Genomic DNA, 21,466 nt, shown 5'->3' with positions numbered 1-21,466 from the left:
AAATCTTAACAGGATTTACACACTGAATGGTAAGGTCCTAGGGAGTGTTGCTGAACAAAGAGACTTTGGAGTGCAAGTTCATAGCTCATTGAAAGTGGAGTTACAGGTAGATAGGATAGTGAAGATAGCATTTGGTGTGCTTTCCTTTATTGGTCAGAGTATTGAGTACAGGAGTTGGGAGGTCATGTTGCAGCTGTACAGGATATTGGTTAGGCCACGTTGGAATATTGCATGCAATTCTGGTCTCCTTCCTATTGGAAAGATGTTGTGAAACCTGAAAGGATTCAGAAAAGATTTACAGGGATGTTGCCAGGGTTGGAGGATTCGAGCTATAGGGAGAGTTTGAAACTGTTTTCCCGGGAGCATCGGAGGCTGAGGGGTGACCTTATGGAGGTTTACAAAATTATGAGGGGCATGGATAGGATAAATAAACAAAGTCTTTTCCCTGGGTTCGGAGAGTCCAGAACTAGAGGGCACAGGTTTAGGGTGAGAGCAGAAAGATATAAAAGAGACCTAAGGGGCAACATTTTCCCACAGAGGATGATACGTGTATGGAATGAGCTGCCAGAGGATGTGGTGGAGGCTGGTACAATTGCAACATTTAAAAGGCATTTGGATGGGTATATGAATAGGAAGGGTTTGGAGGGATGTGGGCCAGGTGCTGGCATGTGGGACTAGATTGGGTCGGGATATCTGGTCGGCATGGACAGGTTGGACCGAAGGGGCTGTTTCCACGTTGTACATCTCTGTGACTCTATGACTCTATAGTGGTGATTTACCCCAGGGTCACCGTGCCTCAGACAAGGGGAGAATTCCGGGAGGAGAGTTCTTCATGGTAACCTCAGCTGGTACAAGAATTGGCATCACTCAGCATCACCAACTCACCATCCTACCAACCGAACTAACCACCCACCTTGTTTTAGTTGTTTTATCTGTCTTGTAACAAACTCATGATACCCTCAGATAAAGAGCCTTTGTAATTTTACTGTTTTTCCTCACTCTGACCCTAACTGGTGTGCATTCTTATGGTTATACGTTCTGTCTCTCACTGTCACACTTTGCAGTCATCCTTACCTGATCCTTACATGATCCAGGATCAATGGTGTGTCTTTTCTCTTTAACATTGTGAAATATACCTCAGTGAAATTTTCACACACACAAATCCCAGTGCACACCCATTACTCCAGCTTCAATCCCTAACCAAGATGGTATTCACAGTGAACTGAACTGAGCATGAGTGGAAGTAGAACAAAAGGATATCTTGACTTTGAAAGGATATGCTGTGTGTTGAATCTATTGGAACTCCACAGCCTAATTTTGTGTTCTCTGTTCCTTAATCTTTAAAATATTTCAAAGCTGTCCCTCACCTGCCACAAGGTGGGGCCCTCAGCTTGGACAACTCTCACCACGGCCACAATGGGGATCCACATAATACAGAAGATGGCCATACACCAGCCCAGTGCTACTGACCAGACAGGGTATTCAACAGGTCCATATGTTGGAGGGGTGAGTGTTGCTAAGGACCAGATTAAGACTGCCTGAATGAAAAAATACAAAACTAGATCAGAAACAGAATGAGAGATCGACTATTTTCAGTTTAAATCATAATGTGTAACAGCTCCTTACCACCAGCAAACACGGAGAGATCAGAATCCAACACATTCTCCACCAGAGCCAAAAGAGCCAAGTCCTTTCCCCAATCATCATCTCAATGTCCTTGATGAATCTGTTTGTCCCTGTACACAACAAGGAAGAAGAGAGACACCATCACTCACTCTGTCCTGTCTTTAGGGCAGCTTGTTTACTGTTGAAGTTCATCTTGTACAGGGTGGCACTGATGAACAGGTTAACCCAGAGAAGGGATTGCTCCAGATTTCAAACAGGATAAGGAAATTGATTCCTGTCACCAAATGATCGATCTTTCTCTCCCATTTTTGGGAACAAGGGTCTGTCCATACCAATACAAATCGGAAACATGAGCTTTTCCTGGAATGAGTTATTCTTGGGCGAAGAAGGTAACGTGGAATTTGAAACACAAACAGATCAATCATGACCGTATTGATGGTGGAGCAGGCTTGAGGGGCTGAATGGCTCTATTTCTGCTAAGGACTTGTAAAATATGAAAGTGAAGTGTTCATAACAAACCCTAAATATAGAAACATGTGAACAACAGCAAAAATAGGCTAATTTTCTTGGATTTGATTACAAATCACTTGCTAGGGATACGATTAATACTGATAGAAACCAATGAAATGTAAAGAGTTGGGTGTTTCCAATGTAAACAGCAGGGATATGAGTGTTATTAATTAATAACTTATAAAATACAACATTGAAATCAAATACAGTAGAGATGGCTACTTAGGCGATGGGTTGAGCTGTTGCATATGGGTGCTGCTGGACTCTTTACGAAATCCAGTTATATTGGATCAGCTCAAACGTTTGCTATAATTGAGTCGAAGAGTGTGGTGTTCGAAAAGCTTACCTGGTTAGGCAGCATCCAAGGAGAGGCTCCTCGAATGCTGCCTGACTGGCTGTGCTTTTCCAGCACCCCATCCTTCGACTCTGATCGCCAGTACCTGCAATCCTCACTTTCTCCTAAACAATTGATATAGTATCACACATGAGGATCCTTAATAACCTGAGAGCCCATTGTGCTGGGTGTACAGTATGACCATGGATAGTGGATTGGTGAGCTGATGGAAGACCAACAGCAATATCTTGTAGGGATTTGGGTGATATGGGCTTAGCAAGGTTTATTCTAGAATTGGATGAGAACTCTAGCCAGGGCCATCCTGATGTCAGGAGGATCATGTGTTTTTTTTATTCATTCAGTAAACAGTGAGCTGGGTCTGTTACTTGGCAGTGAGGAGTTCCTAATTAATGGGGTTATTGCCTGTTAAGCAGCTTGCTAATGGCACTACACACCTAATTAATATTCAGCTTCGGATCTTAAGCAAAAATCATCAAACATGCTCAACATTGAGAAAGCTTGACCTGGAGATTAGAGTGGGGCTCTCATGAATTCAGCTTGTTACCTGCTCCAAATGACCTAAATATTGGGCACTGAGGTCTCAGAGAATACTCCAAGGACACCAGTCACATACACTTCACATCTATGGGTATTGGATTTGTTATGTGCCAGCCTCTAAAACCCTGTTGGGCCATCTAGGAACATTCTTACACTTCAGTACTGCACCAGTCTGCCCAGTAACTATCATTGTAACGCTGCGGCCAGCACAGGGGCATGAACCCAGCTCATGGAATGGCTCAGGCTGAATCTTCGGGCTGGTCACTTGCTGTCCCAGTTCTCACTCATTCTGAGCTGGCCTGGATGCTCACAACACCTCTCCCTTGCCTTGCCTTTTGCCTTTGTGTGTTTGCTACCTCAGCCAGGGATATTATTCCAGTCGCTCCTTGCCATTTAGTGCAGACACAAAGGAAGGAATCTTGTTGTGGTTGTCAGCAGGACTCCATCAAATCAAGAGGTGATACATTACTGAAGGTATCACAGTAAGTCATGGGCAGCCTGGTACCAATCCCATGGGCTTACACATGGACAGCCAGCATCAGGATTTTGTCCACATAAGGGGTTAAGAACTGAATGTAGGTCAGCCTGGCTTGAGTCTCCCTTCTCTAGTGTGGGCTGTTTTTTTCCTGGAATGAGACAGAAGCAGGTATTAATGGAGATGAAAGGACATGTCCCAATTGTTACTGTTGGTGCAAGTGGGAGGTATCCTGAGTGAACAGGCAGTGCAGAGGGACTGCAGGATTAACGGTGTCTGGGATTGGGGTAGGTGCGAGTGAACGGGGGAGAGATTGTAAGCTGTAGTGAGACTGGTAGGGCATGAGTCTCAATGAAAGGTGGGTATAGCAAGAGAATTACACTGAGGGTGAGATATCGGAGAGAACATGGTAGCATCTGGACTGGCAAAGTGGAGAAGATCATTGACTTTCTTCTTTCACTGCTGGGTATTCCTCCAGATGGCTGAGATTGCACTGATCCAGATGGCAACCTTGGACCAGGTTGGCATGTCATGCCCTGATCTTACCAATCCAGGGGTAAGAAGAAATCCCGCCTCAACACCACACTATGCGTAGAACCTTTAGATCCCTACCCATCAGGCAGAACACTCCTTCTTCCTGCCTGCCTGCCATGTCTGGGATCAATATAAGTAACACTGTAGGGTTGTTCTAGACTGACAGTGTTTGCATGGATACTTAACGGGCTTTTAATGATGTTGTAACCACAACATGTGGAGCTGCCAGTGTTGCCCTGGGTGGACAAGGTCGGAAGTCACATGGCACCATGTTATAGTCCAACAGGTATATTTGAAATCAAAAGCTTTTGGAGCGCTGGCCCTTTGTCAGGTGAGGTGAAGCACACAGACACAGAGTTTATAATCAGAGAGATCAAAAGATCATACAAGTGGTGTGAGTGGAGTGTTGACAGGCTGAATAATAGGTCTCTGTATGTGATCAAGAGTGTCAGATGGTGTGAGTAAAGTGTCAATAGCTGAATATAATCTGATTTATTAAGGAAGAGAGATAATTACAAAACATTAAAAATAAGGTGGTTCTGGAGACAAACCAAATAACTGAAATAACATGGTAGGTGTAAGTGTCACATGCCAAGGGTCTAACCAAAGTAATCTAAAACTGGACAAACTAAATAAGGTAGAGAGATCATAATAAGTTGTCAATGTGATGGTGTCAAAACTGGACAGTAAGGAAGATACAGAACAGTGTAATGGGGTCACATGCAGTGCAACATATAACCAAGATTGTGGTTGAGGCCATCTTCATGGCTACAGGACTCAGCTATTGGTTTCAGCTCAGTAATTCTGTGCTATTGTGGTCCTCAAGATACAAAACAACGCAGAATTATTATGAGGTAGCAGTGCTAACCACTGAGCCACTGTGCTACCCAAGTGGGGGCATTTTCAGGATGGCAACCTGTAACTGTATCACAGGGATTACAGCTAGGGCCTCAATTGTTGACAATATATAGTTATGCATGAATGAGGAAAGTGAATATACAATCACCAAGTTTCCAGATTGCACAAAAATAGGTGGGAGGGCAAGTGTTGAGGATGACACAAAGATTCTACTGAGTGATACAGACAGGTTATGTGAATGAACAAAAACTTGGCAGGCAGAATTTAATGTGGGAAAATGTGAGTAATACACTTTGGCAGGAGGAATAGAGGGGTTGAATATTATTTGACAGGAAAGACTGCAGAAAGCTGCAGCACAGAAGGATTTGGGGTTCCTTGTGCATAAATCCGAAAAGCATGGTCTTTAAATTCTATGGGTAATAGGGAAGGCAATTGGACAATTGGCCTTTATTTCAAAGTAAACACAATACAGAACAACCTCGATTATCTCAACGAGATGGGCAGGGAATATTTTGTTTGGATAACTGAGAATTCAGATAATGAATAGTTTGGATAATGGATAACGTTTTTACGGGACTCGAGGTCTTATTTGAATAATCTGAAATTCAGATAATCGATGTTCAGTAATTGAGGTTGTACTGTACAAAAATTGGTAAACCTTGTTATGACTGTTCAAGGCACTAGTGAGACCATGGCTGGAATACTAGGAACAGTGTTCTATTCCTCCATGGGATGAGGATGCTGCTGTCTCGGTATCTTTTATTGCCCATCCCAGAGAGTAGTTAAGAGTCAACTATATACTGCTGTTGTCCAGAGTCACATGTAGTCCAGACCAGGTAAAGTTAGTGGTTTCTTTCCCTAAAGGACATTAGCAAACCAGATGGGTTTTCTTGACTATTGACATTGGATTCATGGTCATTATTAGAAATCTTAATTCCAGATTTTTCTTGAATTCAGTAAAATGGGGTGGGGGGTGAGGGGGGGGGCGGGTGGAATGGTGGTAGGCGTGGTAGTTCAGTGGTTAGCAATGTTGCCTCACAGCACCAGGGACCCAGGTTTGATTCCAGCCTCTGGTGGCTGTCTGTATGGAGTTTGTACATTCTCCCCGTGTCTGCATTGGTGCTCTGGCTTTCTCCACAGTACAAAGATGTGCAGCTTGGATGGACTGGCCATGCTAAGTTCCCCCATAATGTCCATGGATGTGCAGGCTAGGTGGGTTAAGCATGGAAAATACACGATTACAGGATTTATATCATCAGGCCGTTGTCTCCCCCTCAGGAAAAATATACTGGCTTTGGAGGCAGTCCAAAGAAGGTTCATGAGATTGATCTTGGATATGGAGAGATTTTCTTTTCAGGAGTGTTCGAGTAGTTTGGGATTGAACTCTTTGGAATTTAGTGGAATTCTATTCCTCCATGGGATGAGGATGCTGCTGTCTTGGTATCATTTTGAAAAGTATACAATTGTTAAGGTGCTTGATCAAGTAAAGGAATAGAGACTGTTTTCACTTGTGCTAGAGTCCCTGAGAACCAAGAGGTTACACATTTAAGACAGAGATGAGGAAGACATTTTGCTCTTATTGCGGTGATTCTGTGGAATTCTTTACCACAGAGTGCTGTCGAGGCTGGGTGTGTAAGTCTATTCAAATAAGATAGACAGATTATAATCAGTAAAGGAATCATAGGAAAATGGAGTTAAGGATAGTCAAATCAGCCATGACCTGGTTGAATGGTGGAGCAGACTCAATGGGACTGAATGGCCTACTTCAGCTCCTTTGGCTTATGGTCTCATTGTCTTAAGTACTTACATTGCTATAAAAACTCATACTTACACAGGCTGGGCTCTGTGCTGTGTCACTAACACACAGTAACTGCAAGCTGACTGCTAATATTATCACTGCTACTGAAGGTCAGTCAGGAACCTTTGTACATCATACATTTGTGAAGCAATCTAACAGCAGAAAGATAAACTGCCTATGTGATCTTGGATTTGTGCAATAATACAAGTATCAGCAATTAACAAGACAATGACTGCAGTAAGATTGACTCCAAGTCCAAACAGCTGAAATCCAGCAAATACACAGTAGATCCTGAGTGAAGGATGCAAAAAAAATGGTGCTACATGTTTCATGTTGGTTTCTGGAACCAATTAGGTTTAATAGTCAGGAAGAACAAGTGAATTCATATCACCTTCTGACACACTCAGCCAGCATCTGATTCATTTAGTCTGATTTTATTAAAGAAACCTTAATTTCCACAAAGTACTTAAATTTAATATGTTTATTTGTTTTGATATCTTTCATGATTGACTGACCATAGATCCAGCTGAGACCGATGAGTTGCAGGAGAGCTGTTATAACGAGAATCCAGTTCATAGCGTAATGATCCATAAAATTTAACCAGTAAATTCCAGCCTAAAATTAAATGGAAAATTAAAAAATGGTACGTAGGAAAATGATAATATTCTTCCTTTCAAATTCAGACTTTGATGAGATTTTAAAAATGTCTACCTGTGAGTGCGTATAAAAAAACACAAGTCTAACTAAAGAGGCAGTGCTTCGAAAGCTTCTGATTTCAAATAAACCTGTTGAACTATAACCTGGCATCGTGTGACTTCTGACAGTCCAACACAATCACCTCCACATCATAACAAAAGCAAAATACAGTGGATGTTGGAAGTCTGAAACCAACACAAACATTCCTGGAAAATTTCAGCAGGTCTGGCACCATCCATGGAGAAAGAAACTGATTTACTGATTCGAGTCTGGCACAACTCATCTTCAGAACCGTTCCAACACAATTCTAACTCAATGCTCAATAGCCCCTCATTCATTTATGTTATGGCACCAATTACGTTGCTGTGCTGTCTTCTCCATTCTCACCTGAATGTCATTTTTGAACTGAGGAGATCAGCATTTACCTGCAGTGTTCCAAATGTGATCTCACTTGATCAAATAAGTGAAGAAGCGAAGAAGGTTACCTCAGAGTAGAATTGGACCTTGATCAGCTGGGCCAGTGGGCTGAGTCATGACAGATGGAGTTTAATTTAGATAAATGTGAGGTGCCGTATTTTGGAAAGGTGAATCAAGGCAGGATTTATATACTTAATGGTAAGGTCCTGGGGAGTTTTGTTGAACAAAAAGACCTTAGTGTGCAGGTTCATAATTCCTTGAAAGTGGAGTCACAGGTAGATAGGATAGTGAAGAAGGTGTTGGGTATGCATGCCTTTATTGGTCAGTGCATTGAGTACAGGAGTTGAGAGGTTATATTGTAGCTGTATTGGTTAGGCCACTTTTGGAATACTGCATTCAATTCTGGTCTCCCTGCTACAGGAAGAATGTTGTGAAATTTGAAAGGGTTCAGAAAAGATTTACAAGGATGTTGTCAGGATTGAAGGGTGTGAGCTACAGAGAGAGCAGAATAGACTGGGGCTGTTTTCCTGGAAGTGTCAGAGTCTGAGGGGTGACCTTATAGAGTTTTATAAAATCATGACGGGCAAGGTTTAAGGTGAAGGGGAAAGATTTAGAATGAACTTTGGGGCAGATTTTCCACGCAGAAGGTAGTGTGTATATGGAGGCTGGTATAATTGCAACATCCAAAAGGCTTCAGGCTGAGTATATGAATAGGAAGGGTTTAGAGCGATATGGGCCAAATGCTGGCAAATGGGATATCTGGTCAGCATGGATGAAGGGTCTGTTTCTGTACGTCTTAATGGCTCTATGATTATTAAATACTTTTGAGATGTCAACATTGTGACCCCTCATGTACATCTTAACCCTTTGTCTCCAGTTTTAACTGCCTGGGAACATTGCGTTAATGGGATTTGTGAAATTACTAACTCTCCCCACTCAGTATCTGAACTACATTCCCATTAAACAGAAACATATGAATAAATGCACATAGCTCAGGAGTAGGCCATCCTGTCCCAGGGGCTTGCTCCATCATTTAATAAGGTTACTGCTGTTATGAATTGCTTTGAATATATTTGCATCCTTCTTTTCATAATACAAGCAATACTGTACACAGACTCTCTCAATATGGAACCACCAATGTCCTGTATAAGTGAAGCTTAACATCTCTACTTTTGTATCCACTCAGCCTTGCAGCAAGTGATACAATAAGATTAACTTTCCTAAATATATGCTGCAGCTGGACACTAACTTTTGATTGTCAGGCACTAGGACACCCATATCCTTCTGTCTCTCAGAGTTCTGCAATCTCTAACAATTTTGATATGATGTTTTCTTTTTATTCTTTCTGCTAAAAGGGAAACACTTCACATTTTCCTACATTGTACTCCATTTGCTACATCTTTGCCCACTTACTTAAACCATCTTTATCTTTTTATAGTCCCCTTATATCTTCCCGTGTCTTCTATTCCTTCATCTATGTCATTAATGTAAATTGTAAATCATTCAAATGCCAGAATTGACCCAGAGGCACGTCACTTGTTACATCATGAGAACCCTGAAAAAAAAACACATTTGAGTTTCTCTGTGCTGACTCTCTGTTTACTATTAGCCAGCTAATTTTCTGTCCATGTCAATATGCTAACGCCTGTACTATGAGCTCCTATGTTCTACAATAAATATTAATGTGACACTTTGTCAGATGCCTCTGGAAATCTAAGTACTGTACATTCACCATTTCCCCATTACCAAAAGTTCATATTACTTCTGAAATAATTCAAACAAATTGGTGAAATATGTTCTCTCCCTTCACAAAACTGTGCTGACTCTATCTGACTACTTCAAAACCTACCATTGTCATGCCACAAATTCCTTAATAATAATTGCTAGCATTTTAATTATGATCGATGTTAAGCTAACTGCTCTGTATTTCTTTCTTTTTGAATAAAAAAATTATATTTTCTAACCCAGTCATAGAGTCATTCAGCATGGAAACAGATCCTTCGGTGCAACCGTTCCATGCTGAACATAATCTCAAACTAAACTGGTTCCACCTGCCCGTGCTTGGCTTATATCCCTCCAAACATTTCCTATTCTTGTATTTATTTAAATGTCTTTCAAACATTGTAAGTGTACTCACATCCACCACTTCCTCTGGAAGCTCATTCTACACATGAACCACTGTGTGTGAAAAAAAATGCTCCACGTGTCTTTCATAAAATCCTCCTCCTCTCACCTGAAAAATATGTACCTTGGTCTTGAAATTCCCCACCTCAGGGAAAAGACATCACATCTGTACCCCTCAATTTTATAATGCCTCTATAAGGTCATCCCTGAACCTCCGATGTTCCGGTGAAAACAAATCCCAGCCAATCCAGCCTCTCCTTATAATTCAAATCCTCTATTCATGGCAACATCTTGGTAAATCTCTTCTGAACCCTCTCCAGCTTAATAATATTCTTCCCATAACAGGGAAACCAGAACTGAATACAATACTTTAGAAGACTTTCCAAAACCAAAGGACGTTTGATAGATTCAAACCAATGTATCAACTATCTGACTAACCATTTCTTTAAACACTATAAGATGAATTCCGTCAAGCTCCAGGCACTTCTCAGCTCCAACATTCCCTCAGTCCCACATCTTTGGTGATTGTACTTTTCCTGAGTTCCTTGTTCCCTTCTATTTTATGATTCTGAGATGTTACTTGTATCATCTAGAATGAAGAGTATGATTATAGCCCCTGGCTTTGGACAATCAGTCATATGAAGACATTACTGGATATGGCATGACATTTTGAAGGAACAGCAGCAAGCTTTGTTTTTAATTCATTGCCAGGATGAGGACAGCGCTGACCAGGTCAACATTTATTGCCCATCCCTAATTGCCCAGAGAGTAGTTAAGAGTCAAACATATTGCTGTGGGTCTGGATTCACATGTAGGCCAGACTATTCCTTCCCTAAAAGACATTAGTGAACAAGAGAGCTGTTTCCAACAATGGATTCATGGTCATCATTAGACCCTTAATTCCAGAGTTTATTGAATTCAAATTAAACCATCTGCCGTGACAGGATTAGAACCTGGGTCCCCAGAACATTCCCTGGATCTCTGGATTAACAGTCTACCGTTAATACCAGTAGGCCACTGTCTCCCCTAAGGCTAGGCCAAACATGTTCGCAGACAGTGAGGGAGAAACCTCTGATTCCAATAATTGCGTCATGATGCTGAGTTGCAGCAGCCAACATCAAGGCAACTGAGTTACCAGTTGAGAGCAACTGAGAATAACACATCTCTCTCCAAATAGGTATACAATACCAGGTCAGAATGAGTTGTGAAACCTTGAAAATGTTTTATTGATGGTTGGATTATCAAACTTCTTAATTCACATCTTTGTTGTTTGTTGTTAACCTCAGTCAGTGCAGAAGTTGAACCTGTGTTTTTGTGTCACTCTACATTGTAATCCAGCCATCCAGGAGACAGTGAGGATGCAGATGCTGGAGATCAGAGTCAAAGAGTGTGGTGCTGGAAAAGAATTATCGTCTTGCTAAAGAACTTATGGTCAAACCCTCGACTCTCCTGCTCCTCAGATGTTGCCTGACCAGCAGTGCTTTTCTAGCATCACGCTCTTTGAAATCAGTCATCCAGCCAACTGAGCCAAAAGATACCAGTGTGGTGGTGGTGGATAAGCAGGAATATCATAGGGGATAGTGGAGGAGCTGATCATCACAGGAGGAGACTGAAGAGAAACAGAAGGAACATCGGTGAAAAGGGAGAAGGCTAGGAGAGGTGGGGAGGGTATATAATGTAGAGGAGGAGGGTAGAGTGTGAACAAATCAAAGGAAACATTAACAACTAGCATCTTTCTCTTAACTGGCTCATACAGAGGGTTAGCAGAGAATGTGCACTATAATGGGAAGGGTTCAAGATCTCTTCCTGCACAACACAATTATACCCAACAGAAACAGAAATTGAAGAATATGATTGCACAAGGTCTTATTTGAAGGCTTGGCAATGAAGGGAAGCTTTTGCTACAGATTAAAGGTGAATGAACAATTCCGTGTCTCAAACATAATTTCTCTCAGAGAGAAGCACTCGGATGAACCAACAGTGACAATCGTGGTGGAGCTGATGGGAAGCAGAGAGTATTCCACATGCAGCCGTGCATGAGCGTTCACAGGTACATGTATCTGAAAGTTAAAGGCATAGGGATCAGGCTGTTCTGCCACCTGCGGAATTCTAAAAGCAAAGGAATGTGGATGCTGGAAATCTGAAATAAGAACAAAATTTGCCAGAGAAACTCAGCAGGTCAGACAGCTTCTGTGGAGAGAAAGCAGAGTCAACATTTCAGCACCAGTGATCCTTCTTCAGAACTCATTGTAGCTAGGAAAAGATGGGATATACACTGAAGACAGGGATTGGGAGAACGGAGTGAACAACAGGTGGAGATGGAGCCCATACAGAGAGAGAACACTTGTTGGGCAGACAAAGGAATGGATACTGTTGAGCCTGGGCGAAAGAAAAGTTGCTTATGGAGACCATTAGTGAGTGAAAATGGGTTAGCTGCAATCAAAGCAGCCCATGTGGTGACAAGGTTATCAGGAAACCCTGGCCAATATCTCCGTCACGGGCTTGATGTGAGACTTAATGTTAGCTGGAAGGACTGCATTTCATTCCATTTGGGGTCCCTGCAGTCTTCAGGACTCAATATCTAGTTCAATCATTTTAGGGCCTGAGCACCTTCATCCATGTCCTCACTCCCACTGGACCAGACCTTGTCAAAACAGTGTTAGGGGTATACATAATGCAAAATGGTAAATTCATTGCTTTTTGGATCCAATATTCTATGGTAATAACAATCTAACTATTTGAACATAGACCAGAAAACATTCACTCTGGTATGCACTGTCACAAGGTTCCATATGTAACTGTTTAGCATAATGATTCAGGAATATAACTTTGATATCCGTTATAGACTGGGCTACTTCAGACACAATGAGAGGGGTGTACCAAAGCCAAATTAGACCAAGGCTGTTTTGCTAGACATACAAAACGTTACATTAGGAAATATAATCAATATCAATCAGATAAGTGTTTGTCAACAGTAATGCAATCACTTTAAGAAAAAAGACAATGAATGATCCACAACTGAAGGCATTTTGGAAAGTTATTATAGAAGTCTGGCTTGATGTGATACAAGAGGTGCCAGAGACATTTCAAGATTTTGGCCATACAGAGATGAAGCAGATGCCTCTCAAGAGGCAAACAGATGCTTGTAGCTGAAGCTCTTTACCAAGATCAATTGTCTCATTATATCAGGGGCATATGGGCATAGGGTGAAAAAGGACCCTGGACAGCTCACTGTGTATTGCTCAGGTCACAACAGAAAAATCGAGACGACAGTGAGGGTGTATCAGGCATGTCAAAGTCAGACACCACATCAACAGAAAAAATCTCTCTACCCTCACAAGATTCTATTATATCTTTGGTTGAAGCTTGTAACAGATTTACTTACCAGCCACGGTGACATATTCTTCAAGTCACTGAGTAATTTTCCAATTTGGAGAAAGTGAGGACTGCAGATGCTGGAGACCAGAGTTGAAAAAGGTGGTGCTGGAAAAACACAGCAGGCCAGGCAGCATCCAAGGAGCAGGAGAATTGACGTTTCAGGCATAAGCCCTTCTTCAGGAATGAGGCTGGTGTGCTGATACCCGAAACATCAATTCTCCTGCTCCTTGGATGCTGCCTGGCCTGCTGTGTTTTTCCAGCACCACATTTTTCAACCCTAATTTTCCAATTTTCCAACCACTAGACATTGGAAGAATAGTTCAACTACACCCGTGGTAGTCACCACGAGTACAAAGTGCATTCCATTTGAAAACATCTGAAATTGTACCATACTGCACCGATAGATCCTTTATGGACCTGGGCCACGTCCTTGCATGTGTACTAAAAGGGGCCTAAATCATGTGACAGCCTCACCACACTATCCCAGACCCAATAGTTTTGCTGAATGAAATGGTTCACACTAACCAGGCATCTGACATGAAATGCAAGGCAACGAAACACCATCTCCATATTGCTATGTCACACTTCAGCACAATACCTCCAGGTATAGGCTATCCATCGCCAGCAACAATCATGTTAAAAAGCAAGTCAAGGCACCTTTGCCAAGTCATTATCAGTCCAGAATCCCATAAATATGGGATAAACATCTTGAACATCAAGGGAGTATTAAAAACAGCTCACAGTCGACATCTGGGTTTGGAATTGGTTCATTTATGCGAATGATAAAAGGTTTGAATCATACATCCCATCCAGGGAACATGGTCACCCACAGAAGAATCCGGAAAGTGCAATGAACCTTAAACCCGAGGAGTTGCAATATCCAATTGAACAATGAAAAAGAGGAATAGAAAATAATTTAGGGAATTGTACAATATTCTAACATTGAGCATTCTGACTGTGCATTGAACAACACCAGAGGTAAACTCAGGGAATGAAAATGTTGAACTCCATCATTAAAATAACCCCCCCTTTAACAAAAGGAAAGTCTCCAAAATATCAGTGAGCCAAGAACAGTCAGTTGATAAATCTAGACCTCAGGACGGAAAAACGATCATGAGATCTGGAAGGATTATTAAATCATTGATTCATTACACAACCACTTAAAGTCTTAAACTGTTCAGTTCTTAAACTCTTAAGCACAGTGACTTATTTTTGGAGTGTTGTTCTCACAACCAGCCTGAGATATATTTATTTTCATTCATGTATGTTATAGAATCTTGGAGAGAAAATGGAATATGGTATTATCACTTTAAGACAAGGGCGGCACGGTGGCACAGTGGTTAGCACTGCTGCTTCACAGCACCAGAGACCTGGGTTCAATTCCTGCCTCAGGCGACTGACTGTGTGGAGTTTGCACGTTCTCCCCATGTCTGCGTGGGTTTCCTCCGGGTGCTCCGGTTTCCTCCCACAGTCCAAAGATGTGCAGGCCAGGTGAATTGGCCATGCTAAATTGTCCGTAGTGTTAGGTAAGGGGTAAATGTAGGGGTATGGGTGGGTTGCGCTTCGGCGGGTCGGTGTGGACTTGTTGGGCTGAAGGGCCTGTTTCCACACTGTAAGTAATCTAATGTTGATGAGCAAGTAGCCTTGATGTAATATATGTCACAGACTCGTTCAGTTGCGAAGGGAGAGCAGCTATGCTTCCCTGTAACAACTAACCGTGATAACAAATGTGTCTGCTGAGCAATTTTATGACATAATGAACCAAATCATGGTCATGTTTCCCAGCCCTAGTGTGAGATTGAATTGTCTGAGAATGAACTCAGAATCATAACTTGCACAATGACAGGACAAAACACCACTGGACACACCAAAGCCCTGGAGTTTGGGGCAAAAGGTTTCTGTATCCATTTCTCTAGACCTGAGACATTTTTTTTCCCCCAATTGTGTTCCTGTTGCTCTGATGCAGAGGAAAACTGCATCATCGTTATCCTCAAATATCATGTAGGGTGTTTCAACATGAGTGAGTTTCAACATGAGTGAATAAGTTTGCTGACCATCCTGCTCCCTGTAAGGCAGTTAATAAAAATTCCCATCTCTTGAGCAGCAAGATCTGTCTCAAACAAATGTGATGGGATAAATTCTAGGCATGAGAGCAAAGAAAAGATATAGAACATGAACATCGAGATTGAAAATCACCATAATAAACATTGGGCAGAAGAACATCAGAATTAGGAGCATGAGTAGATAATTCAGCCCTTCAAACCCACTCCACCATTTGACATGTTCATGGCTGTTCTTAATCTGGTCGCAACTCTGGTCACCATTCCTGCCTGCTTCCCCTAGCTCTTTGTCCCATTTTTCATCAGAAACAACTCTATTTCTTTCTTGAATCTGTTGATTGATTCTGCCTCCTGTGCACTCTGGGGCAGTGAGTTCCACAGATTCACAACCCTCTCAGAGAAATAGTTTCTCCTCATCTGAGTTTTGAACCTACCTCCTCTCAGGCTATATCTATGAGCTCTGTTCGAGACTGTCCCACAAGGAGGAATATCTGTTCCACATCTACCTTATCAATCCCATTTTATGTATCTCAATCAGATATATTCTTCTGAACTCCAGCGAGTACAGGCCCAAGGTATTCAACTGTTCCTCATATGCCCTTTCATCCCTTGAATCAACCTGGAGACTAACGTTGGAACTGCCTTTAGTGCCACCACATCCTTCCTCAAGTAAAGAGACCAGAACTGGACACAATACTTCAGGTATGATCTCAACAACATCTTATATAATTGTGACAACATTACTTTACTTTTTATAAACCAGTTCTTTTGCAATAAATGCCAAGATTCCATTTACCTTTCTTATTATATGCAGCACCTACATACCCATTTCCTGTGATTCATACTCATGAACACCCAGATTCCTCTGCACTGAGGTACTCTGAATCTGCTTCTGATTTAATTAATAATTTGCCCTTTTCTGGCCAAAATACGTAACCTCGCACCTATCCACATTAAATTCCATCTGTCAGATTCTAGTTCATTCTCTAGCTGTGGATTTTGCTTTGTTACATTCTGTCCCTCCTGGCAGCTCATTGATATAGATTGTCAACAGTTGATGTCAGAGGATTGAACCCTGTGCTACCCCAATAGTTACAGTTCGCCAGAAGGACCCATTTATCCCACCCCTCTGCTTTCTGTCAGTCAACCAATCCTCTATCCGAACCAATACTCTACCCCCAAACACCCTCCAGTCTAACCTTTCGTATCAGTCTTAATGCAGCACCTTATCAATGTCTTCTGGAGGTCTAGATATAACACATCCACTGTGTCCCCATTATCCAACTTGTAGTTACATCCTCAAAAATTCCAACAATTTTGTCAAGTTCAACTTGTCCTGTATGAAACCATGCTGCCACTGGGGAATTGAGCTTTGTTGTTCCAAGTGGTCAGTTCTCTCCCTTATTACTGACTCCAGCAACTTCCTCACAACCGAGGTCAAACTAATTGATCTACAATTTTCCACGTTTTGCCTATCTCTTTTTTCAAATACAGGCTTCACATTAAAGTGTTTCCAAAACACTGGCACCTTTCCAGAATCTAGGAAATTTTGGAATGTAGTAACTAATATATCCACTATCTCTGCTGCCTTAGGGTGCAGGCCATCAGGTCCTGGGGACTAATCTGCCTTTAATCCCATCAGTTTACTTAATACCTTTTCCCTAGTAATTTCATCAAGTTCCTCTATAGTAACTGCAGATTTTGGGAAGAAATTATAATCTTCCACTGTAAAAAGACACAAAATACTGGTTTAGTGCCTCTGCCATTTCTGAGTTTCCCATAATTACCTCACCATTTCCACCCTCTAAAGGGTCACCATTTACTTTCAGTACTCTCCTGTTTATATACTTATAGAAGCTTTTGGTGTCAGATCTTATGGTTTCTGTTAGTTTTCTTTTATAGTTCATCTTAGCTCTTTTGATTTTGTCTTTAGTAACCCTTTGCTAATGATTAAAGCTCTCCTGATCCTCCAGAATGTCTCTAACATTTGCAGTATGATATGCCCTAGTTTTTTTGTCTTTATGTTCTCCTTGACTTCTTTGTTAAGCCATGGATGATTTTTTTAATCTTTCTATAATTCCTCTTTCCCTCATGAATAGACTGTAATTGACAGGTATTTAGTATCTCCGTGAGCATTTGCCACCATTCTTCAAATGTCCTGCCCCTTTAATATTTTTCCTCAGTCCCCCAGGGCTAACTGTTTTCTCAGGCCTGTATAATTACCTTTGGCCAACATTAAAACTCCTGTATACGACTCTGTCTTCACTCTTTCCATCTGAATTTGAAACTATAGAAGGTTGTGATCACTGCTTCCAAGATGATCCTTAACTACATGATCATCAATTATTTATCAATTCTTCCTCATTACACAATACCAAATCCAAAGTAGCTAGTCCTCTGGTTGGCTCCATGACACATTGCCCAAAGAAACAATCCCTCAGACACTCTATGAATCTTCCTTCAAGGCTACCCTTGCCAAGTTGATGAATCCAATTAATGTGTATGTACAAATCACCCATAATTGCTGTTGTGGCTGTCTCATAAGCCCTCATTTATACTCAGCCCTACTTTGGAAGTACTGTTTGAGGGTCTGTAAATTATTCCTACCAAGGGGTTTCTTCCCTTGCTTTTTATTTCAGATTGATTCAACATCTTGGTTCGTAGTGCCAATATCATTTCTTAATGCAACCTTGATGTATCCCTTAACCATTAAACAACTCCACGTCCTGTTCCTACTTGCCTATCCCTTTGGAATACTCATTACCCTAGGACATTTCACTCCCAGTACTAATCTTCCTGCAACCACATTTAAATAATCTTCACCAGGTGGTGTGACTGGTCTCTATTTGTGTTGTCAGCTCATCAACTTAACTCTGAATGTTGCATGCTTTTGCTAATAAGTTCTACTGGTTTGTCTTTCTCTTTTAATATTTGCTCATGCACTCTCCATCCTTACCTACTAATAACACTGAACCTCATCTCTCTCATTTACTCCAACTCACATTTTGATCTTCTATGATGCCTTCCGTCACCATCGCTGTTAGTGCAAATTGTATTGTGAAATCATTTGGATGTTGATGCAACTTTTCCCCAATTTTTATTTTGATGCAGGTGCTAATCATTTAAGACAAATAGCTGCATTCTTCTTTCAGACAATGAGGGAACAATTGTTACAAAGAAATGTTATGCATTTGTCCACTAACATCACCAGCAGCACTTTTTTTTGTCCAACACTGTCATAATTTCTTCAACAGAAATCATTTGTTTAAGTGATGCAATGCCATTTTTACCTAAACCTGCAAACTGTGTGTCAACTCCCAGAGTGAGCAGCATGAAGAAAAATGAAACAGACCATAATGGTGCCCACGGTAACTGTGCAAGGGCCTCTGGGTAGGCAATGAAGACCAAACCAAAACCTGAACAGTGAATAGAATAGAAATGACACAATGAATGTTGCTGTCAACTGCTTGTTGACTTAAATCCATTTAATTGATTACAATTGTCAATATTAGCCAACATTTACCAAACTACTCATGTCACCAAAATTCAATGATGTGCTGATATGTGTTTCCAATACAAAATGCTAGCTATATGGTGTATTTATAATATTAATCACTCTCAATTAAGAAATTATATTATTTAGAAGCAGTGAACACTAAGTTCAGAGTGACATTTGCAATCTCGGCAAAAAAGAAATCTCTCTGATACATTGGTGAAACTGGCATTTTAAAGCAGGGAATAATGTTGGAGAGTAGGGAATGGGGAGAAATAATTGAATAGATAATTTAGAGTGTTTCTTAAATGGTTGGGGATTGTAAACTGTAGTTGTACAAAGGGACCACAGTCTCCTTGGTGCTAAGTCACTGAGGGTTAACATGTGTGTGCAGCAAGCTATTAGGAAGCCTCATGGAATGTCATCCTTTATTGCAAGAGGATTTGAGTACAGGGATAGTGAAGTCTTGTTTCAGTTGTATAGCAGTTTGGTTAGGCCACACCTGGAAACTGTGCACAGTTTGGTCACTTTTTCTCAGGAACAATGTCATTGCCATAGAGGGAGTGCAACAAATGTTCAGCAGACTTGCTCCTGGGATGGTAGAACTGTCCTATGAAAAAAGATAGGGAAAACTGGGCTTTTATTCTCTAGAGTTTCATAGAATGAGAGGCAATTGTATTGAAATTTACAACATAGTTAAAGAGAAAAACAGAGTAGCTGCAGGTAAGACATTTTCTATGTCTGCAGAATCTAAAACCAGGGGCCACAATTTAAAACTTAGGGCCAAGATGAGGAGAAATTATTTTATTCAGAGGGTTGTGAAACATTGGAATTGACCAGCACAGAGTGCTGTGGAGGTCAAGATTTGAGTAGATTTAAGGTTGAGATTGATATATTTCTGATTCTCAGTGGCGAACAAGGTCAGGGAATGGAATGAGTAAAAAACATTGAAATGTTTGATCCTTCATTATTACATGGAGTGGTGAGGCAAACTAGACAGACTGAGTGGCCTACCCCTGTTCCTATGTTCCTGCCTCGGTTCATGCTGTCAAACCACTCAGTGCTCAGACTATTGGAGTAATCAGACTGGTGTGTGAACTGTGTTTTATTGTAACTTTACCTGGTCATTAATTACTTCTCACAGCATCATCAACTGATACAAGTGGCTTAGCACAGAATATTTCCATGTCTCTTGCTCTTCATATTAAACATATTTTAAAATGTACTATCATCAAATTTACTATTTGAGTGCATAATATGACCAGTAACTAATGTCATAAATAAATAAAAGTTGTCTCTGATTCAACTAGAAACATGATATTGTGTAATTTTTTCAAAATTTTCTTCATAAAATATAAAATGTGGCTCATATGAAATGTAATTCTAAGATAAATAACAAATCTTACAGTGGATTATAATGTTAACTGAGTGCTTTGAGATTTACTATTCTGTGATTATTTCAAAAGCTCACTTTTAAGAATTAAGGTCCAACCCCAGGCATTCCATTGCATTATTCAGATCCAATGCCTGTTCAGTATAACCAAACATCATGGCAATGTGTCGTTCTTCAGAGCCTGGTTATCAGTTTGGATCTGAGGATTGATTACTGTGTCTAGACACTGGAATCACTGGAATGTTGTGTTGAATCACTTCAGAGAGAACATTAAAGCTGTCTGACCCTTGACAATTTTAACAGCTCTAGTTTACCTGACTGGGCAACCTCTGAAACGGGCTTATCTTGTATGTGAGCCATGTGTCCCAGGATGGAAAAGATGACAAATCCAGCAAACACACTCGTAGCACAATTAACAACACAGACAACGATGGTATCTCTGTAGCAGTTATTGTGGAACTTGTTGTAGGACGACAGTGTTACTAAACTTCCCCAACCCACTGAGATAGAAAAGAAAATTTGAGTCGCAGCATCTTTCCAGACCTGGTAAATACAAAATAGAATAGATGTCTGGAGAGAAATTAAACACAAACATGTATAACAGATAAACGACATTAATTGTGAAGATAATGAGAACTCGTGTGATTAATCCATGGTGAACTGAGCAAAGTAGCTCCCTCTGGTCAACAGTAATTCTTCTTAAACAGAACAGTCATCACTACTGTCGATCATTTAAGTCAAATTCCCTCTGAGATGTCTGATACATGTCTTTCTGGTATAACGTATGTTTCATCAACACAAATTAGTCGTGACATGATTGATGAATGGGGACGCTATTTCTAAAGCGCAAACTTCTAAAATGTGTGCTGGCTATAACGCAATTACATCGGCAACACTTTAAGTGCTATTTATGTTGCGCGATTCTTGCATAGCGCAAGGTCACACAGTACGTGACTATCGCTCTATCGAAGAAATGACAGTGTACTCTTCCACCGGCCATGGTTTTCAGTCACTGATTCACTTGCAGCATGAGACTGACCCCAGTTAACTCCATTCTTTTCATGAAATTAACAACAGGGGACACCTTTCATCACAAATAATTTTTCATTTTCAAATTGTAGTAATATGACAGCAACTTAACCATTTCAATCTCAACAGGAACCAGTAAAATTAGACTATAATCTCCAGGCATAGGATTAATTTGGATTATGT

General features: G+C 40.9%; 1 protein-coding gene across 1 annotated transcript in view; it reads right to left on the bottom strand.

Annotated features, from left to right (window-relative positions):
• Window positions 1-21,466, bottom strand: part of LOC132820049 (sodium- and chloride-dependent neutral and basic amino acid transporter B(0+)-like) — a 53,492-nt gene that overhangs the window by 7,364 nt on the left and 24,662 nt on the right. The window contains exons 7-12 of the mRNA XM_060831968.1: window positions 20,569-20,797; window positions 18,659-18,784; window positions 11,910-12,070; window positions 7,209-7,308; window positions 1,627-1,736; window positions 1,368-1,538 (exon numbers count right to left, since the gene is read on the bottom strand). Coding sequence (XP_060687951.1) covers window positions 1,368-1,538; window positions 1,627-1,736; window positions 7,209-7,308; window positions 11,910-12,070; window positions 18,659-18,784; window positions 20,569-20,797 — 897 coding nt within the window. The remainder of the gene's footprint in view (window positions 1-1,367; window positions 1,539-1,626; window positions 1,737-7,208; window positions 7,309-11,909; window positions 12,071-18,658; window positions 18,785-20,568; window positions 20,798-21,466) is intronic.

This window comes from Hemiscyllium ocellatum, chromosome 11 (genome assembly GCF_020745735.1).
Source record: "Hemiscyllium ocellatum isolate sHemOce1 chromosome 11, sHemOce1.pat.X.cur, whole genome shotgun sequence".
NCBI lineage: Eukaryota > Metazoa > Chordata > Chondrichthyes > Orectolobiformes > Hemiscylliidae > Hemiscyllium > Hemiscyllium ocellatum.
Note: the sequence above shows the minus strand (reverse complement) of the source record. Positions and strands in the feature narration are given on the sequence as shown.